Here is a 20357-nt window from a genome sequence, read left to right on the forward strand (position 1 = left end):
TAATGAAAAGTTAAAAATCAGCATAATGATAGTAATAACTTCCTTTGATTCCCCAAACCCTCGGATGCAATCCCATGACTCTTCATACCAAAAATCACCAAGAGGGACGCCTGGGTGGCTCAGTGGTTGAGCGTCTGCCTTCAGTTCAGGACGTGATCCTGGGGTCCTGGGATAAAGTCCCGCTTCGGGCTCCCCACAGGGAGCCTACTTGTCCCTCTGCCTGTGACTCTGCCTCTCACACTGTGTCTCTCATAAATAAATAAATAAAATCTTTTAAAACTAAAAAAAATTTAAAATCACCAAGAATAGTCCATTTGATCTTCCCAATCCCTCTCTCCCATTCACTCTTTAAACAATTCAAATCAGGGTTGAATACCCTTGTGGAGATCATCAATGAACTTCCTGTTGTCAAACCCACTGAACACCTCTGGCACCTCAGTACCACTCATGGCTAGTGACCACTCCTTCCTTCCGAAAATACTCTCCTCTCTTGGCTTCCATGTCACTCCCTCTCCTGGATTTCTTCCTTCTTTATTTGCTGTTCTCTCTTCACATCAATTGCTGCATTCCTCTCTTCTTCCGATGCTCTAAGTTTTGGAATGAACTAGCACTCCCTCCTGGGCCCTTGCCTCATCTCCAGCCCTCCTTATGACCTCAGTCTCGATGGGCATCTCTTTGCTGGTACCTCCAAAGGCCTATACCCAACCCTGACCTCTCCCTTGAGCTCCAGAGTCATAAATCTTTCAATCGCCTATTTGATATCTCCAATGACAGGACTAAAAGTCAATCTAAACTTATGCCCAAAGTAGAATTCTTAAATATCTCCCCAAATCTGTTTGGTTTTCAGTCCTCCTCACCTCGGTAAATAGCACTATCATCCACCCATATGGTAGTCTGTTCCATCTATGATTTGATCTAAAACTCTGCTGTCTCCCTTGATCATCTCCTCACCTCGGTAAATAGCACTATCATCCACCCATATGGTAGTCTGTTCCATCTATGATTCGATCTAAAACTCTGCTGTCTCCCTTGATCATCTCCATCGTGACTCTATCTTCTCTTCATCTCCTGTGCTCACCTAGCTGAAATCGCTATTATCTCCTACCTTAACTATTCTTCAAATCGGATTCCTGGCTTCTCTCTTGCTCTCTACAGTCCATTCCCCAAAAGCATTCAGATCAGATCATGACACCTCCCCATATCAGATCTCCAGAGGCTTCCATTGCTATCAATACTAGTTTCCTAGAGCTCCCATAACAAAGTGGGTGGCTTAAAACAGCAATAATCTATTATCACATAGTTCTGGAGGCTAGAAGTCTGAAATCAAGGTGTTGGGGCTATGCTCTGAAGGCTCTAGAAAAAAATCTACCCTTGCTCCTTCTTAGCTTCTGGAGATCGCTGACAATCCTTGGCATTTCTTGGCTTGTGGATGCATCATTACTCCATGCTCTGCCTGTGTCTTCCCACAGCCTTCTTCCCTCAGTGTCTGTCCCTCTGTGTCTGTGTCTCTGTGTCTCCTCTTTTCTCATGAGGACACCAGTCATCTTGGATTTAGGGCCTACCCTGGTCTAGTATGACCTCATCTTTACTTAAGTTTCATTTGCAAAGACCACATTTTCATATAACGTCACCATCAGAGGCTCCAAATAGACTTGAATTTGGAAGCTATATTATTTAACCTAATAAGTCACTTTTTATTCCCATTGGAATAAATCCCAAATTCTTTATCATTGCCCATATTCCTGCATGATCTGGTTCCTACCTACCTCTCCATCCTCCTCCATTTGCCAAGTATTTCCTATCAGTTTCTAAATAAAGCCAAGCCCACAGATTCAAGGCCTTGCTGGGGACTGTTCTTTCCATTGGAGTGTTTTTCTGCCAGGGTTTGAGTTGCTGGCTCATGCTCATCTCTTCTATTTCCTCAGTGGACCTCTCTCTAAAGTACCTCATTTCCAGTTACTCTGTGTATCAGCACTCTGGATTTACTTCAAAGCACTTACCACAATCTCTAATTTTCTTGTGTTTATTTTTGTTTCTTATCTGTCTCCCATTACAATTTCAGCATCCAACATAGTAACTGGGACATAGGAGTTGATCAATGAGTATTTGCTGAATGATTAAATAAATTCGTGTGTGTACGTGTGTGTGCGCGCGCACGCATGTGCATGTACAACTCCCACAGAAACTTCCCATGGCTCTCTACAAAGCCCTTAACATTTTTTTTATATCAATTAACGAACAAATTCCATCAATTTTCTCCATGCCCTAATTTATACTTATTTAAGAATTCTCCTGATCAGACTTTGTAAGACACACACAAAAAAAGGCTCTAATTCTGCCACCAGGGTTTCAAGTATTTATTAAGAGCAGTCCAAGACTCATTCAACTTTCCATGATCAGATGTGGGTTAAGCAGACCCATGTGCAAAGTGGGACTAGACTCACCACAATGAAGACGAGACCTTCTTCAAGGTCATGTTATGAACAGGGCAGTCCCCTAAAAATTGCAAGTGTGTTCACAATGCATTTGAGAGTTACAGAGAACACGATATTATTATCAAGGGTCAAGTGTACAGCAGGGTGCTGCCCACAGAGGGATATCACATTCTTTCATCATTGCAACACGTACCATTAAAGAAATTTTCAAGGAGTAATAATTCGCAGTACATCATCTTGAAGCAATTTTATATTTATTTATTCAATTGAATTATTTATGTCATTCATAATGAAATGAAACTCAAACAGCATTGGCTGCTTTGCATCTTGCCTTCGTTCGCTTTGCTGCATATGACTATTTTTATGCAAATGAGGTTATGATGACATTAAACATTTTCTACTGATTTTCCAAGAACAAATATGTTCTCTCCATATGCCACCGTCTTCTTTTTCCTGCATCCATCCTCAGAGCTCTGTTGGCTGATCAGAATTTTTTCTAAATGAACTCCAAGGACGTTCCATCTGTAATACTGATGAGCCTGTCTCCCTCTGCAGTGCATATACAGCACTCCCATTAATACCTGAATTTAGCCCATTTCGCCCATTCCGCCAGAAGCCCTATTTATCCCCCCGGCTCTCACCATGCTGTAAATCTCACCTTGTTACAAGGCACTGTGGCACTCCCCCACTGCCACTTTGGGGGATGTTTACTCTGCTCACAGAGCAAAAACAACTGAGAATTCCACACATAAAAAAGGTGTTGTGATTGCAGAGATGTTTGCCTCTATTGATTATATTCAGAGCTGGAAAACAAATGTTCTCAGGAAAGTATTTCACCTAACTAGCCACCAGACGAATCAGAGCGGAATTCAGCAGGCTGCTAACACTGGGCTCATGAATGATGGCTTGGACTTTCTTGTAGGGGTGTATGTGTGTGGTGTGTGTGTGTGTGTGTGTGTGTGTGCATGTGTCTGAGTTTGTTTTAACTCAGAGTGCACTGCTACTATGAGGGGCATTAGGACTAGGCAGGCAGGAAAATCCCCTAGAAACACACAGGTTGCAGGTTGCAAGAGTCCCCGGTGACAGGCATTGTGGGAATTTCTGACTATAACCGGAAGTGAGCTACTCCTATACAGTTCATGCATGCCTACAACCCTTACATAAAATATCAAAGGGTTGCAACTATAAATCCCAACATTGGCTTTTCCTGGAGTCACATCTACATCTGGGAGACATGCACCTGGTACTCAATAACCCTAGAGGTTGGACACAGGCCACAGAGCAGATCCATCTGCAGGACAGAACAAGGTTCACATTGGGTTTCTATCTGCTGATGTCATGTGCCCCATGCAGGTAACTGGAACTGGTCCAGAAAACTGTCTAGAACAGAAGTGGAGGGGAATCCCTCTGGCGGCCTCACTCTGATGCACTTAGATGAGAATCCTTTCAGGTTTGAATAAAAGATTAAGTTAATTTGCCCATTCATAAACTTTTGGGTGGCCAGGGTGGCATTACCTCTAGAAGTGGAATCCTTTCTTAAACATTAGCTGAATCTTTGACCTTCATGTTTACGATGCCCTTAGTAGTGCAACTAGTATCTTGGCTTCCTGTGGGTCTTTCCAATTCTACATCTCCACATTTGAAACACCCCAGAGGGGTTTCAATTGTTTCATGCGATGCAATGAAATTTGAAAAGGAAGCTAATTCAGGGCGCCTAGGTGGCTCAGTGGTTGAGCGTCTGACTTCAGCTCAGGGCATGATCCTGGAGTCCTGGGATCAAGTTCCACATCTGGCTCCCCAAGGGGAGCCTGCTTCTCCCTCTGCCTGTGTCTCTGCCTCTCTCTCTGTGTCTCTCATGAATATATAAATAAAATCTAATTTAAAAATTTTTAAAAATAAAATTTAAAAAATTAATACTGATGCTTAGGCTCCACTCCCAGAGATTCTGAATTGATCACCATGGAGGAGAAGACAGGCAACCCAATGTTAAAAGCTTCCCAGGTGATGTAATGCACAGAACCACTGTGTAGCAAGAATGCATGCATTTAGGCAAGCAGGGATGCAGGTCCTAGAGCTTCCACATTTCACTTTGGCAATTTCTGACACTCTTACCCAAAGAACATTCTCGAACATTTATTCTAAGATTCTCATCTTTCCATAACAGGCAGCAAATAATGATGGAAATTGGGCCTTTTGCCTCTTGCCTATAACAGTTGGGGATTTTAAGGCAGGCGCTTGCCTGAGGCAACAATGGGTTCTTTTTGTCCTTGCATGGACCCCAGACCAGCCTGGAAGATGAGGGCTCCCTTGCCCTCCCCCAGCTGCCCCAGGCCAATGGCCAGCCTCAGGGGCTAGGTTCAGCTCCACACTGGAGCAGCTGCACAGAAAGTCTCAAAAATCAAAATTTCATTGAGAACACAGGCATTCTGCAGGCAAGGCCACCGCTGAATAACCTCTGATCTTTCAAAACTCTCTTACCATTTCAGAGGTTCTCAGAAGGAATTGAGAAAAAGTGGCCACAACTTCAAACGGGAGACTCTGTAGAGCCCAGCAACCTACATTTTTTTTTGCAAGCTCTGAAGACCTCACTTTGAAAAATACTCTAAAATACGCTTTTGAATATTCAGTGCTATTCATGGAAAAATTATTTTAATATGCGGTGGAAAGAAATCATCTTGATTTGTGAAAAAATAAGAACAGCTGATCCTTGAATTGTTTGACATGGGTTCAAGCACATTTGAACTGTGGGATTCCCTTACATGCAGATTTTTTACAGAACAGTACTGTGATTGTGTTTTCTCTTTTTTGTGATTTTCTTACTAACATCTGCTTTTCTCCAGCTTACTTTATTGTTAAGAATGCAGTGTAAAATACACAGAGCATACAAAATATGTGTTAATCAGCTGTTTATGTTACTGGTTAGTTTTCCGGTTGATAGTACGCTATCAGTAGTTAAGATTTTAGGGAGTCAAAAGTTATAGGCAGATTTTCGCCAGCAAGAGATCAGCACCCCTAATCTTCATGGATCCCCCTTCAAAGGTCAACTGTATACTCTTTTTTGTCTGACAGCTATTGATGATTGCAAAGCAGAAGCAGGAGACTGCTGATCTCATTCCACCAGCTTCTGCTTGGCCTCCGGGCTCCCTGAACACCCAACTGATCTTCTGTAAGAGGCAGGCTGCTGTGGATCCCGAAGTGGAGCCTACTGATCCAGCTTGGAAGAGCCTGAGGAGGTGACATGCCCTTCCCAGGAGCTCATCACATAGCCTGGCATCTGTCTCGGGCTGGGTCCCCTGGATTTCTGTGCCGACTTGCCGGCAAGAGAATACTCATTAGCCTAGATTTGAGTTTTCCATATTAGCGACACACAGCTGTGCCCTACCCATCACGTAGATACTTCCCTAAAGATTCCACCGTTATATGCAAGGTGTTTGAAGTATGTACAATGAAGGATCTTTAAGAAATAACTGCAGCTAATATGTATTGATTGGGTATCATTAATGTATGAGAAAGGCTGAGACTACTGCCTGGTACACCAGCCTATGCAGCTCCTAGGAAATAATCGATTTACTCCCGACAACAATTCCCTGAAGTAAATACCAACACATCAGCATTTTACATATTAGGCCCTGAAAGGTTAAATAGCTTGCCCATGGTTGCAGAGCTAGTAAGAAGCAAAGCTAGGATTGGAACTCAGATTTCCAAGTCCATGCTCTTGACCTATCTGAAAAAACTCTCTCATTAAGGTTTTTAAGTGACGTAGACATGCTCTTCAGACCTAAGAAACCCACAAAGGTGCAATCAACATTCACCCACAGATATGATCAGATATTAAAGTACGGGTACTGCCATCTGCCTACTTCCCATGACTGTGGGTGAGGGCCAGCTCTAGCAGAAGAAGTTCCATCCTCTTGGTTATGCTTCTGGGTGAAATCAATTTGACGGTAAGACATTTCCTGAACTTGTTAATATTGTACTATTTACTCTTTCCGAGTTTTACAAACAAATACTGTATCCCGCAAGAGTCTGCAACTATATCACTCTACCTATGAGAAGGTCTTAATAGACAATAGTTCATCAAATTCAAAGTAGAGCCCCTTTGGTGATGGAATTCAGTTATAGGAAAGGGTAAAAAGGATGAAGAGAAGTAAACAAAGGAGTGAGTATACACACACACACACACACACACACACATGCACAGACACACACGCACACACACACACACAATTCCCCAAAGAAACTGTCTTGTTTCTAAGACTCAGAATTTCTCTTCCAGGCTCCAGCACTTACCAGCTGTGTGACCTCAGGCAGGTTGCTCAACGTCTCCTAACCCCCCTCACCTCATTTATAAAACAGAGATGGGAGCAGTTACTTCAGAGAGCAGTTAAATTTAAACAAGATCAATAAAACATGCAGCACAGTGACAAAACATAAAAGGCAGTCAATAAAAGGGAATAATTATTGTGGTCAGTGATTCAGAGACACTCCTAAGCATGTACCGCCTTACAATGTCGACCAACAAGTATTTATGGGACAGTTGCCCTTTGTGCCCACATCTGTGAAAGACAAAGTTTAACACATGCTCCTTGACCTTCTTTTTGAGGTACTTCTGCTCTATTGGAAAACTAACCTATGAGACACAGGATATCAATCATCAGAAGAATGATTCAGAAAAAAAATAAAAGCCCAGTCACAAATTCAATAATCAAGATTCCACGGGAGATGGAAAACTTAATCGGGTAATTATAATACCATAACTCACATACACACATGGACTCAACCTAAGATACCCACTGGACTTGGATGATTCTCCAATCTCCATAGTCAGCCTGGAAATCCCTCCTGAGCTCCATACCCAAAGGCGCAGTGATCTGATCCACTGGACATGACACGAAGATGGTCCACAGACGTTGCAAGCAGTGTGTGCCCAATGCAGACGTTATTGGAATATAACAGGTTAGAATTTGTGGCAACAAAGCAAAGAGGGGACTTTCTGAGTGAAGCAAAATGAATTCCAAAGAAACCTGACGTCTGGATTTATAAGCAAGAAGCCAAAGGAGAAATTGAAGATAACAGCAGTAGAAACTGCCCATAAATTACCAACACGATCTGGGAGGAGGAGGGCAGCCATAAAAAGGATCTCAGTGGTGGCTTTAAATGAGCACAGATGGATCTGTGTGCTGCTGGACAGTGCCACCCCCATATTACCAGATCACCGGGTGAGCAGATCATTAATGTGCCACAATAGGATGTAGAATGGCATATCTCTGCAAGGGATGGGAGTGGGTTTTATTTGTTTGTTTTTAAGATTTTATTCATTTATTCATGAGAGACACAAAGAGAGAGGCAGAGACACAGTCAGAGGGAGAAGCAGGCTTCCTGCAGGGAATCTGATACAGGGAACCTGATGCGGGGAGCCCGGAGCAGGACTTGATCCTAGGACCCCAGGATCATGACCTGAGCCGAAGGCAGACGCTCAATCACTGAGCCACCCAGGCATCTTAGGAGTGGGGTTTCTAAAGCCCTATCTGGCTTCCAGTGTCACCAAATGTCACCACTTCATTCGCACACACCTCGTCACATAATGAATAAAGCCAGACAGATTCGTCTCATGTGGTTGCCTCAGGAAAATTATAACTAAGGGGAAACCTGGACAAGCAAAACTGCCATCTTCCACACAAAGCCTGGGCCTCTGCAGGACTCTCCCAGTTAATGAAATCACTTCACTCTGTCTCCCAAGCTAGAAACTTCTGATTGCACCCACTTCATCCATATCCAATTATTCGCCTCATCTGGCTGAGTCTCAGAAAGTTTTTCTTGAATCTAGCCCGTCCACTCCAACCCTTAGTCCTTGGTTTGCTACAGAGAAGCCATTTCCATAAAAATGGTACATTAATAATAAAATGCTCACTCTATTATTAGAGTAATAACATCCTCTCCATCAGGCGATGCCTAGCACTCAGTTGGCACTCAACAAACGCTGAGTGGATGGAGAAGAGACTAAATCTGTTTAACCAGCCTGCCGCCAGCCTCCATCTGTTCTGGCCTAGCCTACGCATTCCTCCCACAGTTAATCATTATCTCTTTTGTCAGCAAAGGGATCATACCAATAGTACCATCTTGCCCCAATCCTTCATTGGCGTCCACTGATGATGAGAAAGTCCCCTCCGGAACCCAGGCTGGCGCATGAGGCGCCTCCCAACCTGGCCACCTGCTTCCCCTTGGATCTCTCCTTCCATAATTCCCTCTAGAAAGTCTGCTCCCGCTAGAAGCTTGTGTGCTGTTCCCCTCACCCCCAAATCCAAGAACCTGTCCATCCTCCGGCACAGGCTGTTCTCTTTGAAATGCCCTGCCCTCTCCCTGCAGGAGCAATCCCTGCTCCAAGGCTTCCTCCATGCTGCCCCCTGACCCCGGTGAACTCCTCTGCCACCTGCCCCTCACCACACGCTCCAATTTCCTACATGGCCAAGCGCACCTGGCTCCTCCCCACGCTGCCAGCACACTGCCTGGCCAATTGGAGACTTCGCTCAAAAATCATTTTTTAATAATTTATTTAAAAACAAAGAAAGAAAGGGGAAAAAAAACCAATAGAGACCAGGGGAACAGCATACAGCTTAGAAAATAAGCCTAAAAAAAAAAAAAAAAGAAAATAAGCCTAGATATAGAAAACATATAAACTGCATCACATCCAGCATCTCCAAATGAAAGAGTTATTTACAGATTTTTCTTTTGGAAAAAGCTTCTTTGAAAAAAAAAATGGAGAGACATTTTAAACAAAAGATACATACCTTGTACCATATGCCAAAATAAACTCTAGATGGATGAAGGAGCAAAAAACAAGAGTCACGGAAAAGCAACATGAACAGAATAGAATATTTATAAGTATTTCTGAGGGACGATAGCTTTCTCAGCTTTAAAGCAGTGAAGAAATGAAATTGGCAAGATTGACAGTATGGGATTCATAGAAATTTAAACTATCTGTCCAGTGGAAGAAAAAAGCCTCACACAATTGAAACGGAAAACAACATTTTGGAATCCATTTTCGTGAAATATGACAAGCAAGTGGTTAATCCCACTACTATCTAAAAATTCACTCACGTCTATAAGAAAAACAATTTTCTTAAGAGTAGCATGATAATAACGTGGTAGGAATTAAAGCAACATAAGGTTCTGGACAAAATTGTGATGAAACTAACTGATTTGAGTCCTCTACACTTGGGAAGGCTTTTGGGGAGCTTCCCAAAAAAGGATCTCATCCATCGGGGATACTTCCTCTTGGGCTTGGACTGCACGGGAGAAAGGAAGCTACTCTGGCCCCAGACAGGTACCGCCCTTCACATCCTCAAGGCTCAAATATCAAAGAGTAGCTTCCACATGCACATCCTTTGTCACTCTTCAATGGCAAGGGTTAATCTGCAATTAATGAAGGTTAATTCAGTAACTTTTGTGGTGGAGCCCAGACTTTACAGTGGTGCCTCTGGTTACCATATCTGGACTGTGGGCAATCTCCCAAATTCATCTCCAATTCCACCTTCCAATGTATCCTCCAGACAGCTGCCAGGATAATCTAAAAAGGCAAATGTGGTCATGTATGTCATCCAACCCACCTGTTCCTTTCTTCTCCACCTCTTTCTGCTACCATACTTCCACCTTTCCTGGGCAGCCTTGATTTTTTTGTGTAGGTTTATGCTTATTGCTTAGTTAAACTTTTGTGTTGTGAAAACAAAACATGCACTTTCCCATCTCATTTCTGTAATCTCCACATGCCTAAATCACGATGATGCCTCTATTTCTTGACATTTAAATTTGCCACATTTGCAACTGGTTTTTCTGTTTCTAAGGATAAAGATTTAATGGTCTTTTTTTTTAAAAGATTTTTATTTATTCATGAGAGACACAAAGAGAGGCAGAGACACAGGCACAAGGAGAAGTAGCTTCCTTAGGAGGAGCCTGATGCGGAGTCAATCCCAGGATCCGGGGATCACGCCCTGAGCCAAAGGCAGAAGCTCAACCACTGAGCAACCCAGGTGCCCAAGATTTAATGGTCTTATACTCCCCACACCTCACACACACATTTTGCCCTCCTCCTTTTTCCAACACAGCCATATCATAATTTGCAAGTAAGTAAATATCCAATATTTACATTTGTGTGACTCTATTGTGCCCAGTTGAGCCAGAGTATAGAAAATTACAATTCCTTTCTTGAGAAACTCTTGGATTTTTCTTGTGGCTAACTATTGCTTTGCTTTGTCAGAAGCTTCTTTTTCCCTTTCTGTTTCTATCACTAACTTAAGTCCCAAACTTTCCTAAAGAATGGTTTTTAAAAATCTTGCGAAGCCAAGGGAAAACAAATAAACAAGTGGAACTACATCAAACTAAAAAGCTTCTCCACAGCCAAAAAAAAAAAAAAAAAAAAAAATCACAAAAAGGCAACCTACTGAATGGAAGAAAATATTTGTAAGTCATATATCTGATTAGGGATTCATATCAAAATTTATCAAGAACTCAGACAACCTGATAAAAAAAAAAATCAAACGATCCAATTAGAAAGTGGGCAGAAGATCTAAGCAGACATCTTTCCAAAGAAGACATACAGATGGCCAAAAGGTACATGAAAAGATGCTCCCCATCACTAATCACAAAGGAAATGCAAATCAAAATGGCAAGAGACCATCTCACACCTGACTGATATCAAAAACACAAGAAACAAGTGTTAGCAAGGACATGGAGAAAAGGGAATCTTTGTGCACTGTTGGTGGGGAATGCAAATTGGTGCAGCCACTGTTGAAGACAGTATGAAAATTCCTCAAAAAAGTAAAAAATAGAACTACCATATGATCCAGCAATCCCATTTTGCGGTATTTATCCAAAAAAAAATTAAAGTACTAATTCAAAAAGATATATGCACCCCCATGCTCATTGCAGTATTATTCACAAAACCCAAGAAATGGAAACAATCTAAGTGTCCATCACTGGATGAGTGAATAAAGAAAATATCACACACACACACACACACACACATAATGGCTACTATTCCACTATTTAAAAAAATGAAATCCTGCCATTTGTGACAATGTGGATGGAACCTGAGGGCATTAGGATAAGCAAAATAAGTCAAACAGAGAAAGACAAATACTGTATGACTTCACTTATATGTGGAAGCTAAAAACAAACAAAATAAGTTCAATGCTACTGAGAACAGATTGGTAGTTGCCAGAGGCAGGTGGGGTTGGGAGGAGGCCAAACGGGTGAAAGGGGTCAAAAGGAAGAAACTTCCAGTTATATAAAATAAGTAAGTCCTGGGGCTGTCAAATACAGCATGATGACTATAGTTAAAAATACTGTATCACCCATATGAGAGTTACTAAGATAGTAGATTTCAGAAGTTCTCATTATGAGAAAAAACAACCTGCAACTATGTGTACTGACAGACATTAACTAGACTTATGGTGATTACTCAACAGTATATACAAACATCGAATCATTATGTTGCACACTTGAAACTAATATAAGGTAGTGTGTCAATTATGTGTCAATAATAATAATAATAATAATAATAATAATAATAATTCTTAATGTAGTCAAAAACACTAGGTAATAAAATAATTCTATCCCCTGGCCTCCTTTGCCCTCCTCCAAAGCCCTCTATCCCCCTGTTCCAGTGTGGAATGGTGGTTCTCCTGGCCGGCTACATAGCTGTCACCCTGAAATGTGACCCTGGAACATCCCTTTATTGGCTTTTTGGGATCTGCCTTTTGTACTCTCCTGTTTGGGTCCCCTGTTTCTTCAATACTATTATTCTCTTTCTTACTTTACCCCCTTGTTTTACTGGAGCACATCCTTGAGTAGCTTCCTGAAAACAGATGCAGGAGAGGTGCACGTGGAGGCCCTGCTTAAATGTATTTACTGATTCTGAATTTTTATATTGACTTTTTTTTTTTAATTTTGAGGATCAGTGGTGCCTGGGTGGCTCAGCTGGTTCAGTGTCTGTCTCTTGATTTCAGCTCAGGTCACAATCTCGGGATCCTGAGATCCAACCCTGTGTTGGGCTCTGTGCTCAGTGGGGAATCTGCTTGAGATGCTCTCTCTCTCTTCCTCTGTTCCTCTCTCCACTCACACACTGACTCTCTGTCTTTATCTTTAAAAAATAAATAAATCAGTAAAATCTGAAGACCTAACTGCCTTTATGAAATGATTCACAAATCAGGCGGCATCTCAGCTGGAAAACAGTAGTGTGCTCTGAGGAGTTGCACAAAAAGATTCACATTTCATGTGGGTTTAATTTCTCTTTTCATTCATTCTGTAGACCCAGGGGAGGACCTCCTAATCTGAAAGCTCATGTCCTACGGGCCTGGGAAATTGTGCTCCATCACTGGTCTGTCAATTTTCTTCTTCCCATTTTCTCTGTTCTCTTTCTGATATTCTTATTAGTTAATGTTGAATCTGCTGGACTGACCTCCTGCTTTATTTTTTGTCCTATTTTTCATTTTTTTCCATCTGTCAGTTCTTCTCAATGCTATCTTCCACTCTTTTATTAATGTATTCCTATCTTATTTTTAACTTGCAAGACTTCTTTTTTACTTTATTTTTACTTTACTTTATTACTTTATTTTTATTTAAATTCAACTTGCCAACATATAGTATAATGTCCAGTGCTCATCCCATCAAGTGCCCTCCTCAGTGCCCATCACCCAGTTCCCCCAAGCCCACGCCCACCTCCTCTCCTGTAACCCTTAGTTTGTTTCCCAGAGTTAGGAGTCTCTCATGGTTTGTCTCCCTCTCTAACTTACTTGGTTCTTATTTGGTGAATAAAATAAGACATTCCATAACCTAACTCACTAATTATAGTTTTAAAGTTCACAGTCTCCTCCTCCCCTATGTACCTTTTCTATTGTTGCTGCTGTTGTTAAGGTCTTTTGTAACTGAGACACTTTGAGATGTCCAGGGATCCTGGCTCTTCTGTCTTATTTCAGAGGGAGACAGGTACGTGGAGACAAATGGAGCTTTACAACAAGCTTGCCTTACTAAGAGTGAGCAGAACTCAGTCATTTGGGGAGGAAGCCAATGATCACATCTATTGGCTTTTTCTGAGGCTGGTTTCTTCAGAAGAGATCCCTTCCACATGCTGATTATAGGGGTGTGAAAGCCTGGGGGGTAATGATGGTGAGGGTGCCCCAGATGGCACGGAGCCTTACCCTCTGTCCTAGGCTACATCTTATGAGCTCTAGCCCAGAGTTCACCTTTTCCTGAGAGTGTCTCTCCCAAACTCTGCCAGGTAGGGAAGGGTAGCCCCTGGCTGTGCGCTTCTAGAGAAAGAAAGCATCTGCAATGCTTCCTTTCAAATCCACTTCCCAGCCATTGGAAATAGCCAGAACCTCCAATGCCCAGGTCCCTGAGGTTCTGAGGTGTGATGAGGCTGCCTGCATTCTTCAGCTCTTCCCACCACTGCCCACCACATGCAGGAGGTTGGGTCCTAGCTTCACCCACTCTGTCATCAGTACCATTCATTCATCCCCTCTCTTTCCATCTGCCCAAATTCTGTGGGTGTTTCTTCCCTGCTATCATTCCCTAACCTGTTCAGTTGTCCGTTGTAGATCACCATCCTCTCCAGCTCTTTCCTGTCATCTTACTGAAGTTCCAAGAGGGGTCAGATACAAGGGGTCTGTTGAAGAAACCATGCTAATGTACAGAGCACTGGGAGCCATAGCTCCCCACCCCTCTCAGCACACCATGCTTTTGTTTGCTCCCAACTCTGCTCTTGCTGTTCCCCCATCTGGTCCATTTCTTTTCTTTTTCTTTTGTCCATTTCCCAACCCATGGTGACACGTAAAGATCAGCTTCAGGCATCATCTCCAGCAGGAAACCTTCCAGATCCTCCCCGCACAGCCTGTATATATCTCTGGCTTGACACACACCACATAGACCACTGTGTTGAATCAATCTGACTATAAGTCTGCCTCTCTCCCTGGATAACAAGTAAGTAGGCAAGGACTGTGTCTTCTCCAATGTTCTGCCTCTAGTGTGTGAAAAGCCATCTGGCATCTTAATAGGTGCTCACTGATATGTGTTCAACTGACCCACTTCCAGTAAGCTCCATGTTAGAAACATTTTCATTCTCAAAGGAAGGCCAAAAGAAAAAAGAAAAAAAAGGCTCTGTTTATTTGCCAACGTCCAAATATGAAAGGCTAATCAGAGAGCACCAGGAAACGAAAACAGCCAGATGTGTTTGAGAGCAAAAGTCCAAGAACACAAAATAGCTTCCAACAGGGGTGATGTATGTTTTCTGAGCGATTCAAAATGAATATATGTTTATTAGGCAGAGAGAGACTTAACAGGTTTCTCGGCTAATGCTGCAATTTTAAATCCATTTAAGATAATTTTCTTTATCTTGAATCTATTTTTCTCAGTAACCAGGATACTTAACTGATTTATACAAAATCCATTTGAAAAAGAAATAATCTCTTCTAAGCAAGGGCACAGTCTAAATGGGGAAAAAAAGAGACACTACAAATCTAACACAAAACAAAGAATCTGTTAAGCCAACGTGGATACTTGCCTAGAAACACGCTTTCTTCTAGCATCTTAATTCCATGACCCATCCCTCTTCTCTACTTCCCAAGTAGAAAAAAATAATAATTCTTAAATCTGAGCTCATAGAACAAAGACGTTTCATGAGACAACCAAGACACAAACACAATTGGTTAAAAGGAAAGGCTGAAACAAAACAGGGAAAGTTGAAACAATCACAGAATGCCCTTTCTCACCCATCAGCTTGGCAGAGCATTTCTGAAACTGAGTGTGGATTGCCATAAACGTTCTGGAGGACAGTATCCCAACATGTGTCTAGAGCTTCCAGAAGTATCCCTATGACGTGGTATAAGGCTTATACTTTTAGAAGTGTGGGTTGAGAAAGTAAATACCAAATCACTACATACGAGGATGTGAGTGGGAAGATATTCATCAAATTGTTATTTATAATGATGACAAACCAACAATAACCTAAATTTCCAACAACGGAAATAATGATCAAAATGGTCATAATGACAATCATCATCAATCATAATTAATGACATCAGAAAGTGTTCATGAAATAATATTAAATGAAAAGAGGATACAAACAATGCATCGGGGTGCATGCTCATACTCTATAGAAAATCAACTCAAACACAAGATGCTGAGATTTAACTGACTGCTGTCTCTCAGTAATGAGATCATGGGCTTTTTATTTTTTACTTAAAACTTTTTATATAGAGAACTTTCCCATGCGTTTCTGAATTACTTTTTTGGCAATAAATACAATACTTAGATCATATTTCATAATCCCTGGTACTAGGTTTGTTGACCGTGAAGGAGACTGAGACAGAAGCCCCTGTGCTAGTGACAAGATACATGAGAACATGTCACAGACTCGGGGCTGCACCCATCACATGACAGCAAGCCACTCTGAATGACTCAATTAGAACTTACTTGGTAGGACGATAATCCGGAATGGAACGATCCAGTGAAATTTTTTCACTGAGGTAGGAATTGTAGCCATACTTCTCATGGGGGCCCTTGGCTTTCTCCTCTTCAGCCGGGGACAGGGTAGCAGGAAGGCCCCCTTTGCCCCGCCCACCATAACCTTCGATGAGCCCAAGGGATTTGGATAAGCCTAGAAAAAGGAAGGAAAAAGAATAATTTGAAAACCACCACATCAGGATATGGCACTCAAGCTCAGATACAGCTTCAGCGGAAATTCTAACATTACCTGTCACAGGTAATTGGGTCCTCAATCTGTCATTCCAGGTATAGGCCCTGAACCCATTCATCCTACATAAGGTCAGGGTCACCGAGATTAAGTCTAATTCCCAGTAAGGAGCCTCTTCCTCCTCTGGGGGAACTCAGTGGGCAGGGATTTACAAACAGGAGAGATTACTGAAACTGGAAGAAATGCAGACCAAGAAGGTCACACAGGATGGGACAAAAGTGGAGCCATCAGAGTGCCTACATTCCTTTCTCCACGGGACACTTCCACGAGCTCCGCACACAACACACAAGAAGGACAGCCGGTACCTGGAACTGCCAAACCACAGGTGTCTTTACTTCATTTGAACAGAGAATGACATACAGATGGATTTTATCACAAGTTTAAAGTAACAACCTGACACCATTCTTTACCTAATGGTTTTACTTAAATTTCATCTAAACGGCAAAAGGAAATACAATATGCTTAAGAATAAATCATAGAGGGGAAAAAAAACCATAAGGGTGATAACCATGCCAAGCAGAGTAGGAGGCCTCTGTAGCAAGCCTCCCTGAGCAATTGGGAGTTCCCAGCAAGGTGGCAGCTTTATACCTACTGTTCCATTATACGATAAACAGCTTGATGGGCAATTTTGAAATCCAAGAGTTATGGGAAGTTTTACTTCTTGGCTAGAAAACTTTTGTTGTTAAGGGTTCTCATTCCCTTTTGCCATTTCAAATGCTTAAGCTACTCAGTACACACTCAGACATGTGTGTATACACATACACATGCACACACACACACACACACACACACACACTTAATATCCACACAAGTCCCATTGCTGCTCCTGGCAGGAAGAACACGGAGCAGAGATGTGAACAGTGCCCTCAGCTTTCATGATGGGCAGCCCACAGAGCTGAGGATGATTCAAACCTCCCAGGAAGGCATCCCCAGACCAGCCAAAGGCCAACAAATCTGCTCCAGTCGCAGAACAGGGCTCTATCACACAATGGCAAGACTTGACCACTTCTCTGAAAACAGAAAGGTATTTTCTGTTATGTCAAGATCCAGCAAAGGTCGAGCAAGCATCTCAGAGTTGCTCTCAAGTGAACATCATTTTTCCACCTGAGAATCATTTCCACTGTCCACTGTGAGCTTTAGGAAACCCTGACATTTCTGCCTGCCATTATCCCCATCAAGGCACCATCAAGTGAGCATTAGATTATTCCAACATTTCCCACCTGTTTCCTGGGCTTTGAACCCTCATCCCACCTCAACGTGCCACAAACACCCCAATAACCTCACTTTCACAATGCTCAAAAATCTTTAAGAACCCTTCCCATGTCACATACAAACACCTGTGCTGGGTTTTAAAATCTCGTCATAGAACGTTACTGGTACAAATGTAAGATGGTGCAAGGACCTGGGGAAATGGTTTTGGCAGTTCTTCAAATCCTAAGCATCATTTTATCACATGACTCAGCAACTCCATTCCTGCATATATACCCAAGACAAATGAAAAGATCTGCCCACACAAAAACTGGCACGGAAATGTTCACAGGAGCATTATTCATATTAGCTGAATGTCTATCAACTGACAAATGAATAAACAAAATGTCAAACCATACCATCAGATATTATTTAGCAACAAAAAAGAAGGAATTAGTGATATACACTAGGACGTGAACAAACTTTGAAACATTATGCTAAGTAAACAATGCTGGTCAGGAAAGACCACATATCATATGATTCTATTTATATGAAATATACAGTATAGACAAATCTCACAGAAAGTAGATCAGTGCCTGTTTCAGGCTGAGGAGATCGGGGAGGGAAATAGGGATGGTGATGATAATGTCTTGGAGTTGGACTGTAGTGTTATGTGCATAACCTTGTGAATACACTAAAAACCACTATATTGCACACTTTTTAGGTGGAAGAATGACATGGTATGTGAAAAATCTCAATAAAGCTACAAAAGAAAACCCACTGGTGATAGACAATTCTGTTTCCAACAAGATGAGAGGTTAAACAACATGAAAAGTTTCCAGTAAACTGAATAAAAAACTTTTACAATATTTTATAATACTTTAGAGACATAGCTGAGCTTACAAGAAAGAAAAGCAAACTCCCAGAGGTAAGCTACAATCAGAGTTGAGACTACATCTGCTGGTTGGAGAGAAGGATGGATTGCTTGTTAACTAAAGGTGACTGTAGGGCAGTCCAGGTGGCTCAGTGGTTTAGTGCTGCCTTCAGCCCAGGAAGGAGTCCTGGAGTCCCAGGATCCTGGAGTCCCACATCGGGCTCTCTGCACGGAGCCTGCTTCTCCTTCTGCCTGTGTCTCTGCCTCTCTCTCTCTTTCTCTGTGTCTCTCAGGAATAAATAAATAAAATCTTAAAAAAAAAAAAGACTGTAGCGCTCCACCATGCACAGGATATAAGACATTTTGTATGCCTTAAATGTTTAATAATATTTAATTATGAAGGTACTGGGGTGAGTAGTGGACCCCTGTCTGCTCTAAACTCGTGAATACAACTTTATTTGGAAATAGGATCATTGCATATATAATCAAATTAAGATTACTAGTATCATCATCATAAGAAGAGAGATATAGAGATACAGATACACAGAGGGAAGAAGTCCATCAGACAAAAGAGGCAGACATTGGAGGATGCAAATGCAAGCCAAGGAATGCCAAGGACTACTATCAATTCCCAGAAGCTAGAAAGAGTCAAAAAAGGATTCTTCCCTAGAGCCTCCAGAGGGAGAATGGCTTGGCTAACACCTTGACTCCAAACTTCCAGCCTCCAGCAGCGTGAGAGAACAAATTTCTGTTGTGTTAAGCCACCAAGACTGATCATTTGTTACAGCAGCTTTGGGAAACTAATGCAATGAATTAAAAAAAAACCAAAACAAACAAACAAAAAAAAAAAACGAGTGGAAATGGATGGAGAAAATACATACTGGGAAAATACCAAAAAAATGTTTAAAGCTGGGTTGGTTCTATTACTATCAAATAAAACAGACTAAGGCAAACAGTTCTATGGGGATAAATAATAATAATAAATAAATATATTTAATAACAATAAACACGGAACATAATCACATCACCTAATTATAAAACTAACAATCCATCTAATAACAGGAAGCTATTAAAAATTATGTACTACCATGCACCTAACAACATAGCTTCAAATTATATAAAGCAAAAGCCAGTCGCATCATAAGGAGAAATCAACAAATGGACAACCACCGCGGGAAATATGAACACATCTCTCAGTACAGAACAACTGAACAACAGTATCAACAAACAACTTAATGGACCTTACACCTGACTTTCTAGTAAGTACATATTTTCTACAGGGGCATATGGAACATATTCACGATTGACAGGCCACAAGGCCTCAACCTATCTTCAGTTCATCTTTAAACATAAAATAATAATAACAAGAAGAATAAACCAGAAACCAGTAATAAAAATACCACAAAGAACCTGCACATGTTGGCAATTTAAAGACTTCTAAAACAAATAATGAATTGCAGTGCCATCAGAAGATACACACAAAGGATAGAATATGAAATAGTACATCTCAAAATGGATAGGAGAGTGCTAAAATGATATTTGGAAGGAGCTATATCACCTTCAGTGCACATACAGGGAAAGGGTAAGCATCTAAACTGATAATTAATGTGGTAAGTATCTAACATAAGCAGTTAGAAAAACAGAGGAAACCCAAAGAAAGCAACAATAAACAAAAGAACAAAAATGAATGTCTACACACAGGCACAAAAGAAAGACAGGAAGGAAGGAAGGACAAAGTGAGAGGGAGGGAGAGATGGAGGGAAAGAGGAAGGAAGACAAGAAGGAAGGAAAGGAAGGAAAGAAAAAAAAAGAAAGGAAGGGAGGGTGGAAAGTGGGGAAGGAGGGAGGGAGGGAAGGGAGAGGAGTAAACTTAAAGAAAATAAAAGGTGTGTGGAGGGGGGAGTAACCTCAGCAAGACTAGACCAGGACAGATAATAGGTAGGTAGGTAGATAGGTACGTAGATGGACAGATAGGTAAGTGGGTGGACCAATGGATAGATGGGTGAGTGGGTGGATGGATGGAGAGATGATAGATAATAGATGATAGATAGATAGATAGATAGATAGATAGATAGATAGATAGATAGATATGGGATCCCTGGGTGGCGCAGCA

At 41.6% G+C, this 20357-nt stretch overlaps 1 protein-coding gene across 2 annotated transcripts in view; it reads right to left on the reverse strand.

The window, feature by feature from the left end:
* The window catches only part of GALNT17 (polypeptide N-acetylgalactosaminyltransferase 17), a 432211-nt gene that overhangs the window by 264377 nt on the left and 147477 nt on the right, over positions 1–20357 (reverse strand). Inside the window, exon 2 of one of the 2 annotated variants that reach the window (XM_025425743.3) lies at positions 15903–16086. In XM_025425743.3, coding sequence (XP_025281528.1) covers positions 15903–16086 — 184 coding nt within the window. Of the gene's footprint in view, positions 1–15199; positions 15295–15902; positions 16087–20357 lie in introns of those variants that run through there. The other variant, XM_049111043.1, reaches the window with a different exon arrangement.

The sequence above is a fragment of the Canis lupus genome, chromosome 6 (genome assembly GCF_003254725.2).
Source record: "Canis lupus dingo isolate Sandy chromosome 6, ASM325472v2, whole genome shotgun sequence".
Classification (NCBI taxonomy): Eukaryota; Metazoa; Chordata; class Mammalia; order Carnivora; family Canidae; genus Canis; species Canis lupus.